The sequence below is a fragment of the Cololabis saira genome, chromosome 19 (genome assembly GCF_033807715.1).
Source record: "Cololabis saira isolate AMF1-May2022 chromosome 19, fColSai1.1, whole genome shotgun sequence".
NCBI classification, from domain to species: Eukaryota; Metazoa; Chordata; class Actinopteri; order Beloniformes; family Belonidae; genus Cololabis; species Cololabis saira.
In genome coordinates, this window is record NC_084605.1 from 17,761,306 (window position 1) to 17,780,257 (window position 18,952).

Consider the following 18,952-nt stretch of genomic DNA (forward strand, 5'->3'; position numbering starts at 1 on the left):
CTCTGAAGGAGCTAAAAAAGACTGCATGCAAAGAGTTGAGCGAACTCCAAGGGACTGCAGTTCCTGTGGTGTAGACATAGACAATAAAGGGTGAATGCCGCATTTGCTACTGGAGCCATACACTGACTGGAGCGTAAGAAATGTTGTCGCCATTTTGGACCAGTCACAACTCAGCAGATACTACGGATGAAAGATGCCAGAGCTGTGCAGCGTTTCCTTGCTCTCTTTGGCGGACAATCCAAACCAGGAAACCGGGAATTACTTTTCACAAATCACTATTAGCTGTTGTTATGCCCCCCCAGCAGGGCTCTCAAGCTTTTAAGTTTGGATAACTAAGGATAACACTGTAGTGCTGTTGTCTCCTCACAACATTCATACTATATTGAATAACTTGTCTCAGTGATGAATAATAAAAAATAAAAATGATAACAAAACCAAAGGGGCCCCTTGAACAGCAGTGGTCTCATTCTGCTGTAAACAAACAAACAAAACAAAAACATTAAATACAGAAAAACATTTATCGGTGGTGGTTTTTCTGACCCTGTGTGTGTGTGTGTGTGTGTGTGTGTGTGTGTGTGTGTGTGTGTGTGTGTGTGTGTGTGTGTGTGTGTGTGTGTGTGTGTGTGCGCGCGCGCGCGTGCGTGCGTGCGTGCGTGCGTGCGTGCGTGCGTGCGTGCGTGTGTGTGCGTGCGTGTGCGCATGTGTGTGTTTGGGGGTATGTGTATGTATGGGCGTAGGTGGATGTGTTTGTGAGTGTAGGTAGCTTTTTGTGTGTGGGTGTGTAAATGAGGTTCCTCTTACAAAGGATTAGTAGCATATACAGTATAGGTAGGATAGTTAGGCTATATGCTGGAATAATTATAGCAGTAGAGATGTGTGTGCAGATAGGCCTAGATAAGCAAAGCTAGCTCTTATTATGTGTGTAATTTTGTATGTTTTTAATGTTTGTATTGTGCATGTCAAGTATGTGTACTTTTCTAACTCCTTTCTTTTAATTGTGATGTGAGCCCTGTTAGGGACGAGTGTTGCAAATTAGCATTCGCTATAAACGCTACAGGCATCAGATAGCCATAGAATAGAATAGAATAGAATAGAATAGAATAGAATAGAATAGAATAGAATAGAATAGAATAGACTTTATTGTGCTGCAGACCACCACATCAGACACACAGTTGTGGAGCCTCACGTACTGCAGTCTGTTGGTGAGGTAGTCGATGGTCCATGCAGCCAGGTGACAGTCCACTCCTGCCATTAATGTCTGTCTATGTTTTCTGTATCTGTCCCTTCCAAATAAACAAATTAAATTAAATTAAATTAAACCACATGAAACCTACACCGACTTCCTCTCTCTGTTAGTTCTTTTCTACAAGTGTTGTCCAGCAACAGCTGTAATTAGAGTTCTTTGATCCGACGTCTGCACTTGAGTTCGCCTGCTGTACTCCAGACCTCACTGAGTGCAGGGGGGGGGGGGGGGGGGGGGGGGGGGGGGAATCACACGGTTCTTACGGTAGCCTACTGCCAGCACAGCACAGGATCAAATTAATATAGCTGACTGATTTTATTGACAAAAGAGGTCTTTGATAATGTTTGATAAATAAACGGAACGCCACCCAATTGGATATTTTTTGTTGGAGCGCTACGCATTGAGGACCTCCTATGACTTTCACACGGAGGTCAACAGGCTGGCCTCCACATATTAAATTAAATAAGAGCAGAGTACTTTACTTTGGAGAAGATCTTTAAATATAAGCCTTTAGTAATATAAGGCCCAGTATCCACAACTGGACCACAGTGTTTTGGCCCGAAGGGAATGCTATAGTAAGATTCAAGCATTTTGCAGGAAATACAGGTTAACCAGCTTGATGAGTCACTTCGTGGAATGGTCCCACTCTTAGTTTTAGTTCTTGAGATGTTGACCTACAGATATTGATGAAAGAATCCTATCAACAGTGCCATACAGAACAAACATCCTTTATTCTTTCCTTTGAGTACTCAAAAAAATGATAAAAGGTAAAAAAAAAAAAAAAGCACTGGCAGCCAGGATGGAGTGGATGGACAATGTTAAAGAAGCTTAAAGGAGGCAACCTGGATGCCGAAACAATACTGACTTGGTGATTGGGAGATAGGTGGAGGGTGGAGCTTCAGAAACAATACTGACTTGGTGATTGGGAGATAGGTGGAGGGTGGAGCTTCAGGCCAAAACAAAAAATGACAACATAAACATCAGTTGAGGGCTGCAACTCCTCTTTTTAAACTGGAATATCCTGGCTTGAGTGCTGTTGTCAGTGACATAAGTATTTGAAATGAACATGATTTTTAAATGTCTGTTGACATATCGGGGTCATTTTATGATTCGTTTTATTATTGCTCTTACATACAGCTCCTTTAAATGTAATAGAGGAATCATATTCTTTAATTGGGGAATTAGATTTCAAACAGTGAGATGGTGACTAAAAAAAAAGAGAGTTTGCTATGTGATCTGAGCTCTCACAGGTTTGGTTCTGCCTGCATGATCCAAAGCCAGGACTGTGAGGATCATGTTCTTTAATCTGTTCAGTGCATTCAACAGCCTCCAGCCGGCATTACTTTGTAAGAACCTCCAGTGGACACAGGTGGATGCCTCCACAATCACCTGGATGACTGACTACCTAACAAACAGACCACAGCTGGTGAGACTGGATGCTTGTGTGTCTGAGCAGGTGGTCAGCAGCACAGGAGCACCACAGGGGACGGTACTCTCACCCCTGATCTTCACTGCACACCTCAGGCTTCCAGGACAAATGGGAGTCTGGACATCAGAGAAATACTCAGATTACTCTGCAGTTGTGGGGGGTATCAGTCCTGGACCAGAGACTGAGGACAGAACTGGTGGACCATTTTGTGGCATGGTGGGAACAATCATCTTATCTTGAACATGAATACAAGATGAGATGATGATTCTCACAAGAGTTAATTTCTTGACAATCCATGCGTGACAATGATATTGTATATTCCCTGAGCCCCTCTTCATCATTTTGAGCCCAATCAATCCTTTCTCACCTTTTATTATGCAGCTCTCTTCAGAAAACAAAAGAAGAACTTTTTTAATGGAATAACCTATTCATTCAGTATATTCAGGCTGTCAGCTAAATACCTGAATATTCTGTGTGGTGACATTCAGCGACTGTGCGGGCACAAACCAGGGTTTATTAAGGCAAACCTAAATCACAACACTGCTCCCTCAGATTCACATCAAGGATCTACATATGTGGCACATAGAGGGTACTTCAATTCCTCTTACCAGTGTACGTGTGTGAGCGCCGATCACTCTGGAAAAAGGGAAATCTGAATTTAGACCACATGAGATTTTCCATTGCTTCAAAGTCAAATCTTTGTGCAATTAAAGCCTTTTTGTTTGCCTAGGTCACAAGTGGTGTTTGGGTTACATAGAGCTCTCTGCACTTGGTGGAAATGGTCTTACTTTCTCTGTCAAACACTGATCTGAGGTCTGATGTTCTCCCTACAGCTTTAACATGTCACAATCATAGCTTCTTTACTTTGAATCCAAACTTCCACTGGAATACCAGATGTCCCTTAGAAACGGAGCATTCCCATTATCTGTGAAGAATAATAACAGATAAAGCTTGCCCTCATTTCATAAACACATTTAAAATGATACTCGTCCAGCTGACAAGTATGTGGACACCAACAGCCGCAGATGAAACTTGAGCCTGCACTTCAGATTTTTATGTCCAAAGAGTAAAGATTTGGTTCATTATAACAAGTGTTTGAACAAAAATTGGTAGAGACAAAGTTTTTCAAGATTCCAACATTTAATACGCAAGGTTTATACTTCTATTTTTAAAAAAGTGATAGGAATGATAAAATATGTATGTATGGACAAAATAACATACTGAATCACATGCATGGAAAACACACAGAATAGTGGTCTGTATGTACCACTAGGGGGTGGTACGGAGAGGTGAAGGTTCAAAAACCGCAGGTATAACCTATTTCAACCAGCTCCAATCATCAGCGCTCCGGCCAAAAAGAAAACCCACTTTGAGTTCATGATGAACCATGAACCTTCTCGGGAGGAAATAAAACATGTTTACAAGTACAAGAAAGCCGGGACAGGACGGTGGCACACAGGAACACGTAAGAGGAAACATACAGTCAGTATACAGTACAGAGCAAAAGTTTGGACACACTTCCCCATTTGTTTGAATGAGAAGGTGTGTCCAAACTTTTGGTCTGTACTGTATACAAAGCAAGACAAATATCTGACATCCAACTAGTACACCCAGCAACAACCTTGTGCAGGGTGCAAGCAGCAGAGAAGGTAAGAACCCTCCAAGTCAGATCCTTGCTCAGACATCACACACATACACGTGGATCCAGGTGTTTTCTTATTAAATATGTTCCCCACACAGTTGTGGGGAACATATTTCTAAGTGAATGGGTGGAAAACATTTGATCATCTTTCAGGCAATCTATGGTGATTAACTCAAAGAGATTGTTTATCAAATAGTCATTTTTAAGTCATCTTCATAGTTTTAGGGTTGTGCATCTCAACCATATATAGAAGATGAAAGTCTTTGCAGCATTCCAGGGTTTACTCTCAGCTGTTAGCCTTTTGTTTTTTTTGTTTTTTTGTTTTGACAGTGTGTTTATCAGTTAAAAGTTAATTCTCTCAGCTTAGAATCATTTCTGAGGAAACATGGCTCCAGCAGTGATGGAGGACAGATTTGTCTTCTCCTCTATCCATTTGTTGTAGTTTGTAACTCTGGTGTAAACACCAGGGCGCAATTCCCTTGCACAGCCGTCTCCCCAGCTGATGACGCCAAACAGGAAGAGCCTTTCGCTCACCTCGCATACCAGTGGACCTCCTGAGTCACCCTGTGGAAGAAAACATTATGGAAACTAGCATCTGATACACAGGAGCAAATCTGAAGTCAAGTCCAGGCATGTGCAAATACCTCACAAGCATCTTGGCTCCAGTCTGGATGACCAGCACAGAACATGTTTTCAGTGATCATATTTCCATAATGATCCTCCTGTCGACACACTTCATCAGCGAGGAGGTTCACCTGAGCCTCTCTGAGGTATTGAGACTTATACCACAAACCTAGTGAGAAGAAGAATGGTTAAAATACTTTACAGATGTAAAAATACTCAGAGGTACAACAATCTGGGTCAAAAAAAAAAAAAAAAAAAAAATTGACTTAGGAAAATGTCGTTCAACGTAAAAATAGTGAAGACTTTGAAGATCCCATCATCTACACTGTATAATATCATCGAAAATTCTGAGTTTCAGGGGAAATCTCTAAGCACAGTGGCAAAGGGACAATGCAGAAGGTCTGGACTATTGTGATCATTGGGTCATCGGGTGGCACTGCATTAAAAATAGGCATGATTCCCTACGGGAAATCACTGCATGGTCTGTGAACAAACCTTGCTGTGCTATCAAAATGCAGCCTATGACTCTATGTAGCAAAGAAGAAGCCATATGTGAACACCATCCAAAAACACAGTGTCAAAGCTCATTTATGAGGCTAAATGTATGAGGCTAAATGGAAACATTTGAAATTCTTTTTGGAAAACTATGGACACTGTGTCCTGCAGACAACAGCGGAGAGGAGCCATCCTTCTTTTTATCAGCGTTTAGTTCAAAAGGCTGCATCTGATGTTCTAAGGCTGCATTACTGCCTATGCAGGCTAGCTTATACACATCTGGAAAGGCTCCATCAATGCTGAAAAGCATAGAGGTTTTACAGCAACATCATGTGACATAGGGTAGAGGGATAGAGGGATAGATAGATGGAGAGCAATGGCCGGACTGACTATGGTAGGAGCACTGGCTGATAAAATGATTGGAAAAAAATCAGGATACATTTTTTTTTTTTTTAAAACAACACAAAAACCAATGCTAAACCACATGCTACATCCATCACAACAGCAATGTTTTGCAGAAGAAGAGTACTGGTGCTGAACTGACCTAGAAATCATTTAATGAATCATGAAACGAGGATTCAACACCAAGCACCTAGAATCCTGTATCAGACAAGAATGGGAAATGTCTCTCCTAAAACTCGATTCCCAGATTTTTTACAGACAGCTGTTAGAAGAGTGGACGCAGTACAATGATCCAAGATCCTGTTCAGACTCTGAGTTGTGTTCAATGTGAATCAAATTCAAAACGAGCCAAAATTTTCCATAAAAATGTCAAAATATATCTTGATTTCAACATGTGATGTTATTTATGTTCTATTGGGAATAAGATATAATTTCACGACATTTGTATATCATTGGATTCTGTTTTTATTTACATTTTACAGTGTTCCAACTTTTTTTTTAAACTGTTGGCTGTACTTTAGGGGAACAATTTCATTTAATAATATATATTTTAGTTTGCTATTTTTAAACATTATATTTCATGTTTATTTTAATATTAATGTGCTTTTATTGTCCGAGTGGAAGTGTGGTCAATTTTTATGTTTTGGTGAGCTGCTGGACAGTTGAATTTCCCTTCGGGGATGAATAAAGTTCTATCTATCTATCTATCTATCTATCTATCTATCTTTTGCCCATCTGTCACATTTATACATTTACATGGCTCACGTTTACTTCACACTAACAGCGCTAGTCAGAGGACTCTCTTCACCGTGTTTCTCTTTCCCATAGCCAGCAATCTCACAAGTGAATCCCGGGGGGAGGTTTTGCTGAGGTGGCGGTAGGCACACCGTCTTCACTGAGCTGCTCTCCTCAGCACATTTCCCTTTTCTGGCCTTCAGTTTCAACAGGGCTGCAAGAAAATATTAAATTAAATACTGATTTTACTGGATCACAGTAAGTACTGCAAAATCAAACTACAAAATCATTAGCAACAGAATTTAAAACACAGTTTTTTTTTTTTTTACCCTACGAAAGTAGATTTAATGTCTAAGCTTAATCACAACAGTTTATAATCTTAATTTATCCAAATAATTGTTAATATTTGAACCAAACCAGTTGGTCATTTTTACACACAAAAAAAGAGGACTTCGTGTTCCAGGACACAATAATATATTTGTGACGGCATCACATGCTTCCCTGAGATTGTGTTATAAGTTTTTATCAACATTTTTCTGAAAGTCTGGTGTAAAAGAACTTTAATTTCAAATGTTCTCATTGATACATAATTTTATTAGGGATGTACTTTGCAGTGTAGAAAACGTAATTTGAGATTCAGCATGTTCACTGCAATCCATCAGATCACAACCCCTGATACATGTGTGATGTGCCATGAGTGGACAGTCACTGAAATGTTGCAACAAATTAATTCTGTATGTGAGGCCTTTGGTGTGCCGGTCCATCTTTTTTCTTCTTCTAATACATCATTTGTTCCACCATCCAAGCCACTGTTTGTTTGTTGTTTTGTTCTTTTTTTTTTGTAGATGCTTATTCTGTTGACAGCCCCCTTTAAAGATAGTTAAAGACCATACATTATTTTATTTCCTTTCATTGGTGCTTTCATGCACAGACCTCCAACATCAGATGGATTGATTCCAGGTTTCTTCCCCCCTAAAGGGGAGTTTTTCCTTGCCACTGCTTGGATTAAGGTTTTTCTCCCACCAGGGGAGTTTTTACCTGCCATTGTTTATGTTATGTTTATGTAATAATTGCTCGGGGGTCATGCTCTGGTCTCTGGAAAGATCCAAGAGACAACTTCTGTTGTAATAGATGATATATAAATAAAATTGGATTGAATTGAAATCTACTTTTTCTTTGAGCAATTGGTTGAGGCCTTGCCCTCACAACACTTGTAGTTATTTCATGTTATTTTTGCTTATGTAGCGAATACAACACATGCAATAACCATAGTTAGGCCCAGTTTACCCATTGACACTCTGACGGCCCCCTTTATTCTTTATTTTGAGTAATTAAAAATAGAAAAAAAGAATTAATTAGAAAAATGCATCTGCAAACATTAAAAATAAATCAAGGCACGAAACAAAAATGAAAGAGAAGTTAGTTTTGCATTGTAAATTTCAGTTTTTATTTAGTTTTAGTTTAAAAGAAAAACTTTAGTTTTTAGTTTTATTTCAGTTAAGGGGATTATTTTTGCACTGTTAGTTTCAGTCTTTGTTATACTAACTCTGACAGATCTAAAAAATGTTTTATTTGATACTTTTGAGAAAATCTTGTGCTTAAAATGTCACGAGGTAACATTATACTTTGGCTCTGTTTTTGTGTGTTGTCTTGTGTGCTGTAGATGTATTCGCACCAATGTCATTGTTGAAGTTTCCTTCGCTGTTGTCAAAGCCCTCATGGATGAAGATTGTTTCCACCCTGAATGTTTGCTCCACAGATGGTTTGCTGTCATTCAGAGCATTTTTTCCCAGGGTGACTGAGAAGCGCCGCGGTTTGCTCTGAGACCTGGAACATAAATTCCCAACAAAAAAGTTCAATCATTAGGTGCTTACATACTGGTGTTCTGTAACATTTCTGTAAAAGTGGGCCACCAATTTCACTACATTGGCTTTTACATACTGGCCCAAGGAAGAGAGGAGAATCCAGCAACCGTGTGTCCTTACAGTACATACAAAAAACCGGCATTCCAGCTGCATGTACAACATCAGTACAGTATTACATGTAATCACAGGCCTACAGCTTTCCCAAACACATTCCACACACACTACACGCAAACACCACACATAAAAATTAAACAAGTGAAAAGGGAATGCTCCTCCCCTTCTCCCTGTCCTTTTCTGTTTGTAAATACCTGGTTGTCCTATGTTTAAATGCTTTCTTTTATTCCAACACAACAAGCAACTCATTCACACACACTACAAAACATCACACAACCAAACGTCACCCATCACTGTCTTGTGTTTTCTTTCCTGCTCTTTCACATTCCACCATCGGTGATCTTAGTCCTCTTTCGCAGAATTTTTTATTCTTTTTATTTTTTTCTAGGGATCAATAAAATATGGCAGACTGTCAAAAGAATCAGAATTTAAGCCTTTCCGGTAAGCGGCTCTTACATAAGGCGCATACAGTACATTGGCATTTCTTTGGATAAAGCGTCAGGATTGTTTATATGTTTAATTGGTACAGGGTCTGTTGTCTGGCTTTCATTTGCTTTATGTTCCTTTTTCTTTTTTTGGTGTCTTGTAAGCCCACTCGGGCTGGGCACTTAATGTGCATGACACGTAAATAAAAACTTCAATCAAAAACCATCAATCAATCAATCAATCAATCAATCAATCAATCAATCTTTGTGAAACATTTCCCACTTTTGCCAGTCACAGTGCCTGTATGTAAGAGGCACTTTCTATAAAGGCGTATGTAAGCGCCTATCTCAGCAGCTGCTGGTGTGACTGCAGGAAGTGATCTTGTGTCCTACCCGGAAGGGAAGCAGTGGGCGGCTGTGAGGATCCAGCAGGGGGAAATCAGACTGCCCCCACAGCGGAAAACCTTATCCATGGATTTGCCACGCCAGAATATGGCAGCAACCCACGGGTGGTATTCCACAGTGGCGACCGTTCCCCCCACAATCTTCATCTGCTCTCTTCTGGTGCGCTGGCCACATGTCAGCTCTGCAAACAGGAAGTGAATACAAATTGTGGCAATGGCAATGGCAATGACTAAACATCCATCCATCCATCCATCCATCCATTTTCCACTGCTTATCCGGAACCAGGTCGCGAGGCAGCAGTCTCAACAGAGATTCCCAGACTTCCTTCACTCCAGACACTTCCTCCAGCTCTTCCGAGGGGACTCCGAGAGATTCCAAGGCCAACAGAGAGACATAGTCTCTCCAGCGTGTCCTGGGTCTTCCCCGGGGTCTCCGATACAGATGCCCAAGCCACATCAGCTGACTCCTCTCAAAGTGAAGGAGCAGCGGCTCGACTCCAAGCTCCTCCCGGGTGACCGAGCACCTGACCCCGTCTCTAAGGGAGCGTCCAGCCACCCTGCGGAGGAAACTCATCTCGGCCGCTTGTATCCGGGATCTTATCCTTTCGGTCACTACCCAAAGTTCATGACCATAGGTGAGAGTAGGTGCGTAGATTGACCGGTAAATCGAGAGCTTCGCCTTTCGGCTCAACTCCTTCTTCACCACGACGGTCCGGTACATCGACCGCATAACTGCGGACGCTGCACCGATCCGTCTGTCAATCTCACACTCCATCGTTCCCTCACTCGTGAACAAGACCCCGAGATACTTGAACTCCTCCACAGGACTTCTCCACCCACCCGGAGAAGGTACGCCACCCTTTCCCGGTGGAGAACCATGGCCATGACAAAACATGAATGTGGGAAATAAAACATTCAATATGGAATTACCTGTTTGGGGTTCGGTAGGTGCAGGTGAAGGCGCAGCTGGAACTGCAAGATGAAAGTTGATTTATTTACCCTGATGAAACATGCACCTTGGGCTTATATCTCTTGGAGCATTTAAACCTTAAAGTGAGTAGATATCATTGACATCCACCTTTGAAAAAGCATCCCAAAATTCAGTAAAGAACAGCTCAACTGACAAAACAAAACTGAGCAACCTCAGGCTCTGTAGAGTTTGAGATTAAAGATAAATACTCGTCTGAGCTCCTGGCGAGTTCTGATTGAACTTGTTGTCAATGTAAAGCACTTTGAATTACCTTGTGTTGAATTGTGCTGTATAAATAAATTTGCCTTGCCTTGCCCTTTCTCAGCAGAAATTCCACGTAAATCTGACGCAACAGAAACAAAGCCGCACCCTTTTAACACGTATTAATCACAAATAGAATTAAAGCTGCATGAACGGGCCCTCGCACCCTTGTGCACGTTCAGGCGTGCTGCAGTGGAAGTGTTTGTATGACTTGCATGTAGATGTCTTCAGGCCTGGACATTTAGCGGATGACACCACCCACGACTCTCTATACCAAACCATTCAAAAGTTATGGCAGAAAGTAGGAACTATCAGATATCGACCAATCAGATGAAGGGGCGGGGCTAATTTGCACCAATTATGTTCAAGGACTCAAAACCATGTCTGATGACACCACCCACGAGTCTTTATGTCAAACCATTCAAAAGTTATTGCAGAAAATAGGAACTATCACATATCGACCAATCAGAAGAAGGGGCGGGGATAATTCAGGCCAATGAAGGTCAAGTACTCAATACCGAGTCCGAAGACACCACCCACATGTCTTTATCACAACCAGTTCAAAAGTTATGGCAGAGAATAGGGACTATCAAATATCGACCAATCAGAAGAAGGGGCGGGGCTAATTTGCACCAATTATGTTCAAGGACTCAAAGTCCGATGACACCACCCACAACTCTTTATGTCACACCATTCAAAAGTTATGGCAGAAAGTAGGAACTATCAAATATGGACCAACCAGATGAAGTGGGGGCGCACTTTTTGGCGTCTATCGTCGCCACGGTAATGCTTTTGACTGAGAAAAGTAATGCGCATCGTCGCAGGATGGAAACGCATATTTTGATGTATAACACACCTGGGTGCACGTTACGGTTCGGGCCGCATTAACTGCCGAAGGAATGGCATAAATTGCGCCAAAATTACATGATTAATTAAAAATGGCTGACTTCCTGTTCGGTTTCGGCCATGGCGCCAAGAGACTTTTCTTTAAGTTGCGACATGATACAGGTGTGTACCGATTTCTGTGCATGTACGTCAAACCGTATTGTGGGGCTTGAGGCACGAAGTTTTCTAGGGGGCGCTGTTGAGCCATTATGATTATGCCACGCCCATTAATGCAAACCATTAAATATCAAATTTTTTGCCAGGCCTGGCTTGCGTGCAAAATTTGGTGACTTTTGGGCCACATTTAGGGGGGCAAAAAGGCCCTCCTTTCGTCGGAAGAAGGAAAATAAAAATAACGAGGAAAAAAAAAAAATTCCTACAGATACAATAGGGCCTTCGCACTGTCAGTGCTTGGGCCCTAATCAGGATTTTAAAAAAAAATACTTACAGGACACAAAGCCGCAGTGAGGAATATCACAGTATTCCCACACCAGCTGCTGGTCTTTCCAAACATAACACCATGGGCGCAGTCTGTAGTAAAGGTTTCTGAAGGAAAACAGTATGACATCCATGAAACTATATTGCATTTCAACGAATTGGGATTCAAATAAAATAGTTTAAAAACTATTGTACTATAAATGAAAGAGGTTTGGTGTAAATGCCCTGACAACCTATTTGTCTCCAACAGTTTCTTATCAAAATAATTTATTTTTTTTAATTATTTTTTATTTATATAGCATCTATTACACCAGAAGTTGTCTCTAGGATCTTTCCAGAGAACATGACCCCTGAGTAATTATTACATAAACAGTGGCAGGTAAAAACTCCCCTTTAGGAGGGAAGAAACCTTGAAGACTGACGGATGTCATGATGACTATGAGCAAACTAAAGTGTCTCAGTAGGTGGACCAGCAGAGACCTGTTAGTTAATACAGACATATTTCATCATAGCTGCTATCAGGCCACCATTACTATGGAACCAACTTCCATCTGGGTTAGGAGGCTGACACCACCTCCACCTTTAAAACTAAACTTAAAACCTTTCTGTTTAGTAAAGCCTATAGTTAGTGTTTAGTAAACCTCTAGCTGGTGTTGGTAAATCTCTAGGTAGTGTAAACTCTAGTGTGTTAGAGTCAGTAGTCATAGTTGTAACTATAGAACAAGACTATAATAGTTAGTCTCAAATATAGCCTTGTGGTAGATATGCTGCTATAGGCCTATGCTGCAAGGGGGCACCAACATGATCCACTGGGCGGTGCCTCTCACCCTTCTTCTCCTCTCCTCTTCCCTTCCTTTCTTCTCCATTTCCATTTTTATTTATTATAAGTATCTCATAGCCATCATTTTTGTCCATCGTTCCTGTAGTTTCTTGTGCTGGCCCCCTTTTTTCTCTTTTGTGCATGTTTGCAGGCCGGAGCTTTGGGAGCTGCGTGCTGGCGTGCGCCCTGCGGAACCCCCCCCCCCGGTCATCCCGCTGCTGCTTCCACCTGCCTGCTGTGTGCTGCTGACGTCCCCGACTCCCCCAGTCTGGCCTTCGGCAGGAGGGTCCCCCCTTATGAGCCTGGTCCTGCTCAAGGTTTCTTCCCTCCTAAAGGGGAGTGTTTCCTTTCCACTGTTTGGCTTAAGGCTTTTCTCCCACTAGGGGAGTTTTTACCTGCCATTGTTTATGTAATAATTGCTCGGGGGTCATGTTCTGGGTCTCTGGAAAGCGTCTAGAGACAACATCTGTTGTATTAGACGCTATACAAATAAAATATAATTGAATTGAATAGCATTAAGCTGATCACTTGGAACATCTTTTCATTGTTTTGCACCATTCCATTTATTTAAATTTAACACAGCCTCCTTGTATTGACTAGATTAAATGCAGCTTACCTGCAGTAGTTGTGCCTTCCTGAGTGGAGGTCTGAAGACAGGTAACGCATTCGGGTGTCTGAATCCCACCTCTCACATGTTTTTCCACTGATCGATTTAGACACTGTGCCTCTGTAGTACAATCCAACACCCTCAAAGCATCTCTCCCTGTTCACTAAACCCACCGCAGAAACCCAGAGAGAGAGTCAAAATATGAAAAACAGAAATTAAGTTTGGTTTGGGATAAGCTTCTCACCTGTTTCACAGTGTGTCCCACTGAATCCGCCAGGACAAAGGCAAAACATGTGTTTACCAGTGATCAGTGAAGGTGTAGAGGTTCCTCCATTGAGACAGAGCTCATCTACAAGATGAAATAACACAATTTCATGCTGGGTTTGCCCTCTGGAAGTTCAATGATTGCAGAGTGGTTTACCTGAAACTCCAGAGGAGGAAAAAAAAGTAGAAAATCCTTCTCTTTTTTTGTGCTTACACAGGACCTGAAAATATATATTTTTTTAAATAATAAAAACCTGTGAAGAAAAGCAAATGCCAAATTTCAGCACGGATAGAATAAAAAACTTCATACTACCTTAGTTACTGACAGGGCTGACAGTATGCACATAAAAATAACACAGCTTCTCATCCTGGTCATGTTTCTTCACTGCAGAGTGAAATCCAAACAGATGGCATGAGCGTACTTGCAGAGGACTGTATAAGAACCTCTTCTAGCGCTGTTGTGTTTTGTCTACTGTGTGGTGGGAGGAGGGCTAGCCCTAAGTAGGAGGCACCTGTGTGACAGCTATCTGGCTTGCTGGATTTGGTGTGAAGAAACAGCTTCTTCAAGAGTAAGTGAATGAGTCATGATCGTTAATCCTGTTTTCGGAAAGCATTGTAATAAAATATGGCAGAAACAGCCCTGCAGCTGCTTACATGCTGAAGTTTCATGCTGAACAGATTTTGCGTAAAATTACATTTGGATAAATATCTCTACTCCATGGGAACATCATCTGCTGGGGAGCTGAGTTTACTGGGTGTCTAATGAAACTACAAACACTGATGATTACTTTAAAGTTGTTTCATGCTTCCTGAACCGATATTTCATAATTGTGTAACCTTGAGGATGTGCCGATACACAGGGGCTTCAATTAAAGAGGCCAAGACGGTCAGCGTGGGTCAATCTGCCATTTATTCTACAATGGATAAAACTCTAAAATACCACAGTCAATGAAGGAAAAGAAGATAGACAGACATATCACGGCTGGGGAGCCAACCACTCACCGCCTAGACACTGGGAGTAAAGTAAATATCAAAGAAAATAAGTATAAACCTAACACACATCAAATGAAAACACCACACTACAAGTGAACTCCCAGCGCCTCGACCACACGGTGAATGGAGGACACCGCCAGCCGCAACACTAGAAAACAGGAGAAGACAGAATGTTAAAACCAATAAAACCAATACAACTAAAACATAAAATACCAAACTAAAATAAACGGCAGTCAGTGCTATGCCTAAAAGTAAAAGAAAGCACTGTTAAAATGTTGTTTGTAGGACATGTTGTGAGGTTTAAATCATCTTTTACATACCTCTACATTTTAAAACAGTGAAAGTTTCAGTCCTACAAACAGAGACCCACAATTAAAATCATTAAAATACAAATACCTCAGGGTGGATATACATGCACCCCTACGCTACCCTAACAATAAAACTACTAGACATAAAATAAAACAATGCTAAAAAACCCTAAATGTTCCTTACCACGGGGCAGAGTCAAGAACACAGCCAACTCACACAAAGGACAGAGAGCGAGTGACACCCTGCGTCACACCTGCTGTTAATCAGAGTTCCTGTGTTCCTCTGATTGGTCTCTCCGCTGACCTACTGCTACAATCTGCGCCCATGAACTGAATCGATATTTGACGCATACTGATACATGTACATTTTCACTGACAACTGGTATGGTTAATAATCAACCATTTCTTGATTTACCATTTGATTTCTCCCATTCTTCTTGGTATCCTTGCAAAACTGGTTTTGTATTAAGTATGATTTTATTTATTTATTTGTTAATTTTCATTTTTACGAGTATTATTTTTTTTATTTTGTCTTATTTTATGTTTGTTGATTATTTATTTTCTATTTATACATTTTTTAAAACATTATTTTTATATGTTTTATTGGTATGTATATGTGTATACATATTTCCCATTATGATCTTACGAATAGGTTAATTGGTTCTTTTGATTACTATATATATATATATATATACATACTGTGTATATATATATATATATATATATATATATATATATATATATATATATATATATATATATATATATAATGTTGAACTATACTCTGCTTGGAGATTTGATTCTTTCCAGTTCAGTTTATTTGTACAACTCCAGTTCAGAACAAACATAATCTTAGGGAATTTTGCACGAAGATTAAGCAGGGTCAGTGAAATTTGTGCTGTACCATGTCAGGTAGCATCTGCTTCTACCTGTTTTCTTTCTTTCTTTCTTTCTTTCTTTCTTTCTTTCTTTCTTTCTTTCTTTCTTTCTTTCTTTCTTTCTTTCTTTCTTTCTTTCTTTCTTTCTTTCTTTCTTTCTTTCTTTCTTTCTTTCTTTCTTTCTTTCTTTCTTTCTTTCTTTAAATGTTTGCACATGAGAGGTTCATGATCTGGGTCTCTGAAAAGTGCTTAGAGACAATTTGTATTGTAATAGAAGATATATAACTAAAATTGAATTGAATTGAATTAAAGTAACAATAACATGAACTATTTTTTCAAACAAGATATTCCTTATTTTAGCAATATATGATGATGAAGGAAGGCAATTTTCAAAACTTTTCTATGTGAGAATTTAAGGATGAATCCTGGTCAAACATGACTCCACAGATAGTCCCAGTAATGCCAAATGCCAGGAGGAAGGTTTTCTGCACTTACTCTGTAATTTACTATCTTTACTGTGTATTGATTATTTTCCGTACTTTTCATTTGTTTTCGATAAAAGCATCAGCTGAATGTAATGCAATTACATGATAGACAGTCTGCATCTAAAGTGCTCTCTTCAAAAACAACAACCTCAGTCTTGTCAGGGTTGAATTACAGGAAATCCATAACATCTAGTCCTAAAGACATTTGTAGTCTAGGTAACTTACTCATCTCATCAGGCTTCATGGATTGAAGTTTCATCAACATGTATCGTTTAATGAATTTTATGCCATCCTGCCTCATAATAGTACCTAGTGGAAACATATATACAGTGGAAAGAACTGATCCAACAATGCATCAGTGGGGCACCATGATCAGTTCTGGTTTATTCTTAATTATATGAATACACTGGAATCTATCTGGTGAATACGATTGACACACACAGACAAATGTGTTGGTAGCTGGCCATTAAAGAAAGAAAAACTCACAATGGTTGCTTACATAACTTGAAACTGACAAAATTAATAATAAATTGTGATTAACGGAAAACTGACTTCTGAAAATGAGACATTGCTTTTGGATTGTGGTTCTTCCAAACCATTATAAGAAAAAACAAAACACAAAAAACACCAAAACACAAAAAAACCCCAACTAACTAAAGAAAGTGCCATGGAAGAAAATAAAGGGACCCTGAGATTAATGTGTAGTTGTAACTCAACGACACCTCTGCACCTGTAGGCAGGTGTTTGACCCCCTCCTCATGAACAAACTGCTCCAGAGCAATGACTTCTCATCCTTTCAACAGGCTGACTGCAAGATTGAAGACAAGTGTGATCTTTTTTTCAAACACTCTTTTTATTTTATTTTTGGCACTAATTCAACAAAAGTTTTTCCACTTGTTACAATGAGTGTGTACGGAGGCCCAGAGATGACATGGGGAAAAAAATACATAATTCGTTCCCACGAAATACTAATTTGTGGCCACGAAATAATAATTTGTGGACACAAAATACTAATTCGTTCCCACGAAATACTAATTTGTGGCCACGAAATACTAATTTGTGGCCACAAAATACTAATTCATTCCCACGAAATACTTTTTTTCTCAAGCATGATTTTCAAATTACATCCAAATCTCATAATATAAGACCTCCCCCACCCAAATGCATAGTGTATTTAAAAAATATAATGTGTTGCTGTATTAACTAAATTGTGTGGGTTTGTCCTGAAGTCACAGTCCAAATTAACGTGCTGGAGCCTGTGGATGTCAGTGTCGCTCCGAGCGCAGTGTTCAGCCCGTCCACGTCCACATCCACCGGTGACCGCAGTTACCGCTGACGAAGGAGGTGACGGAACTCCTCGTCTCAAACAAACAACGCTCTTAAGGGTAGATGGAGGTGCATTTATCAGGTTAAGAACCTGTAACGCAAGAAGACAAATATGTGCTTTAGTATCCCGGAAGTCGCAAAGTTTAGATCCTGCTCAACTGGTGATGCCTTTAGGAACTGTCAGACTTTTCACTATATATGTATATATATATATATATATATATATATATATATATGTATATATATATATATATATATATATATATATATACAGTACTCGAGTTGAGGGGGGATGGCATCCCCCCTGAAATAAAAACGGTCAAACTGTAAAACTGCCATCCCTCCTTTCCATCCCTTATGCCATTTCATCAATGAATGTGGTTTTACTGCTATTTCAACATTTAGAGTCATAACCAACCAGAAAAATAACTTATTTGACAATTTTCACCTGTTTCAAGTAAATTTTCACTTGAAATAAGTAGGAAAATCTGCCAGTGGGACAAGATTTATCTTCTCATTACAAGCAAAAAAATCTTGTTCCACTGGCAGATGTTTCTACTTATTTTAAGTGAAAATCTACTTGAAACAGGTGAAAATTGTTGTTTTTTCCAGTGATGAGTCTTGTTTTAAGTGTTATGAGATTTTTTTTTACTAAAATGAGACATTTTAACTAGAAATAAGACAAATATTCTTAAGATTTTGAGTTTTTGCAGTGATCCATTTTACTTATCCTGTGAAGGACAGAATCATATTGATAAGTTCAGAAAACTGTTTTTTATTGTTGTGTTTTGATGTATTTGATGTAAGCCCAGTGGATATTTAAAGCTTACAGAAGGCTGCATTTAACTGCTGCTATGTCATTCCTGCAGTATTTCTGCAGGTGTTTTGGTCAGTGCTATTATTTGTAATATATTATATTATTTGTAATCGGCACAAATTATCTGTCCCCATATGATAAAATCCACCATCCCCCCTGATCTTTTTTTACAACTCGAGTACTGTATATATATATATATATATATATTAAGGGTTCCCTGAGATTTTAATTGTATGGTCATATTCCAGGTATTAGATAGTTAATGTGCATAGGCTCACGCTACATTTTGCTTAGAACAGTATTTAATGCTCTTCAGCTGTGGAACAAACTCCCAGAATGCATCAAGGCCACTAAAACTATCAGCTGCTTTAAATTAAATTAAAAAGAAACATTTTGCTCACCCTTTAAAAGCAAGGGCAGCAATAGTGCAGATTGTCACAGTTTAAAAATGGAGCCAAGTGGATGCGTACCGTTGATGTTGACGTTTCCGAGCAGTCTGTGAACGCCGCACGCCAGTGGATG

At 39.8% G+C, this 18,952-nt stretch overlaps 1 protein-coding gene across 1 annotated transcript; it reads right to left on the bottom strand.

The window, feature by feature from the left end:
• Positions 1–3,809: 3,809 nt before the first annotated feature.
• Positions 3,810–14,218, bottom strand: plaub (plasminogen activator, urokinase b). Its single transcript, XM_061708176.1, has 11 exons — positions 13,937–14,218; positions 13,781–13,844; positions 13,604–13,708; positions 13,369–13,522; positions 11,943–12,040; positions 10,309–10,350; positions 9,368–9,560; positions 8,246–8,397; positions 6,644–6,784; positions 4,959–5,107; positions 3,810–4,878 (listed from the first exon to the last, which is right to left on the bottom strand). Exons 1-11 carry the CDS (start codon positions 13,997–13,999, stop codon positions 4,684–4,686), a joined length of 1,356 nt encoding a protein of 451 aa, XP_061564160.1. The 5' UTR covers positions 14,000–14,218; the 3' UTR covers positions 3,810–4,683.
• Positions 14,219–18,952: the final 4,734 nt, after the last annotated feature.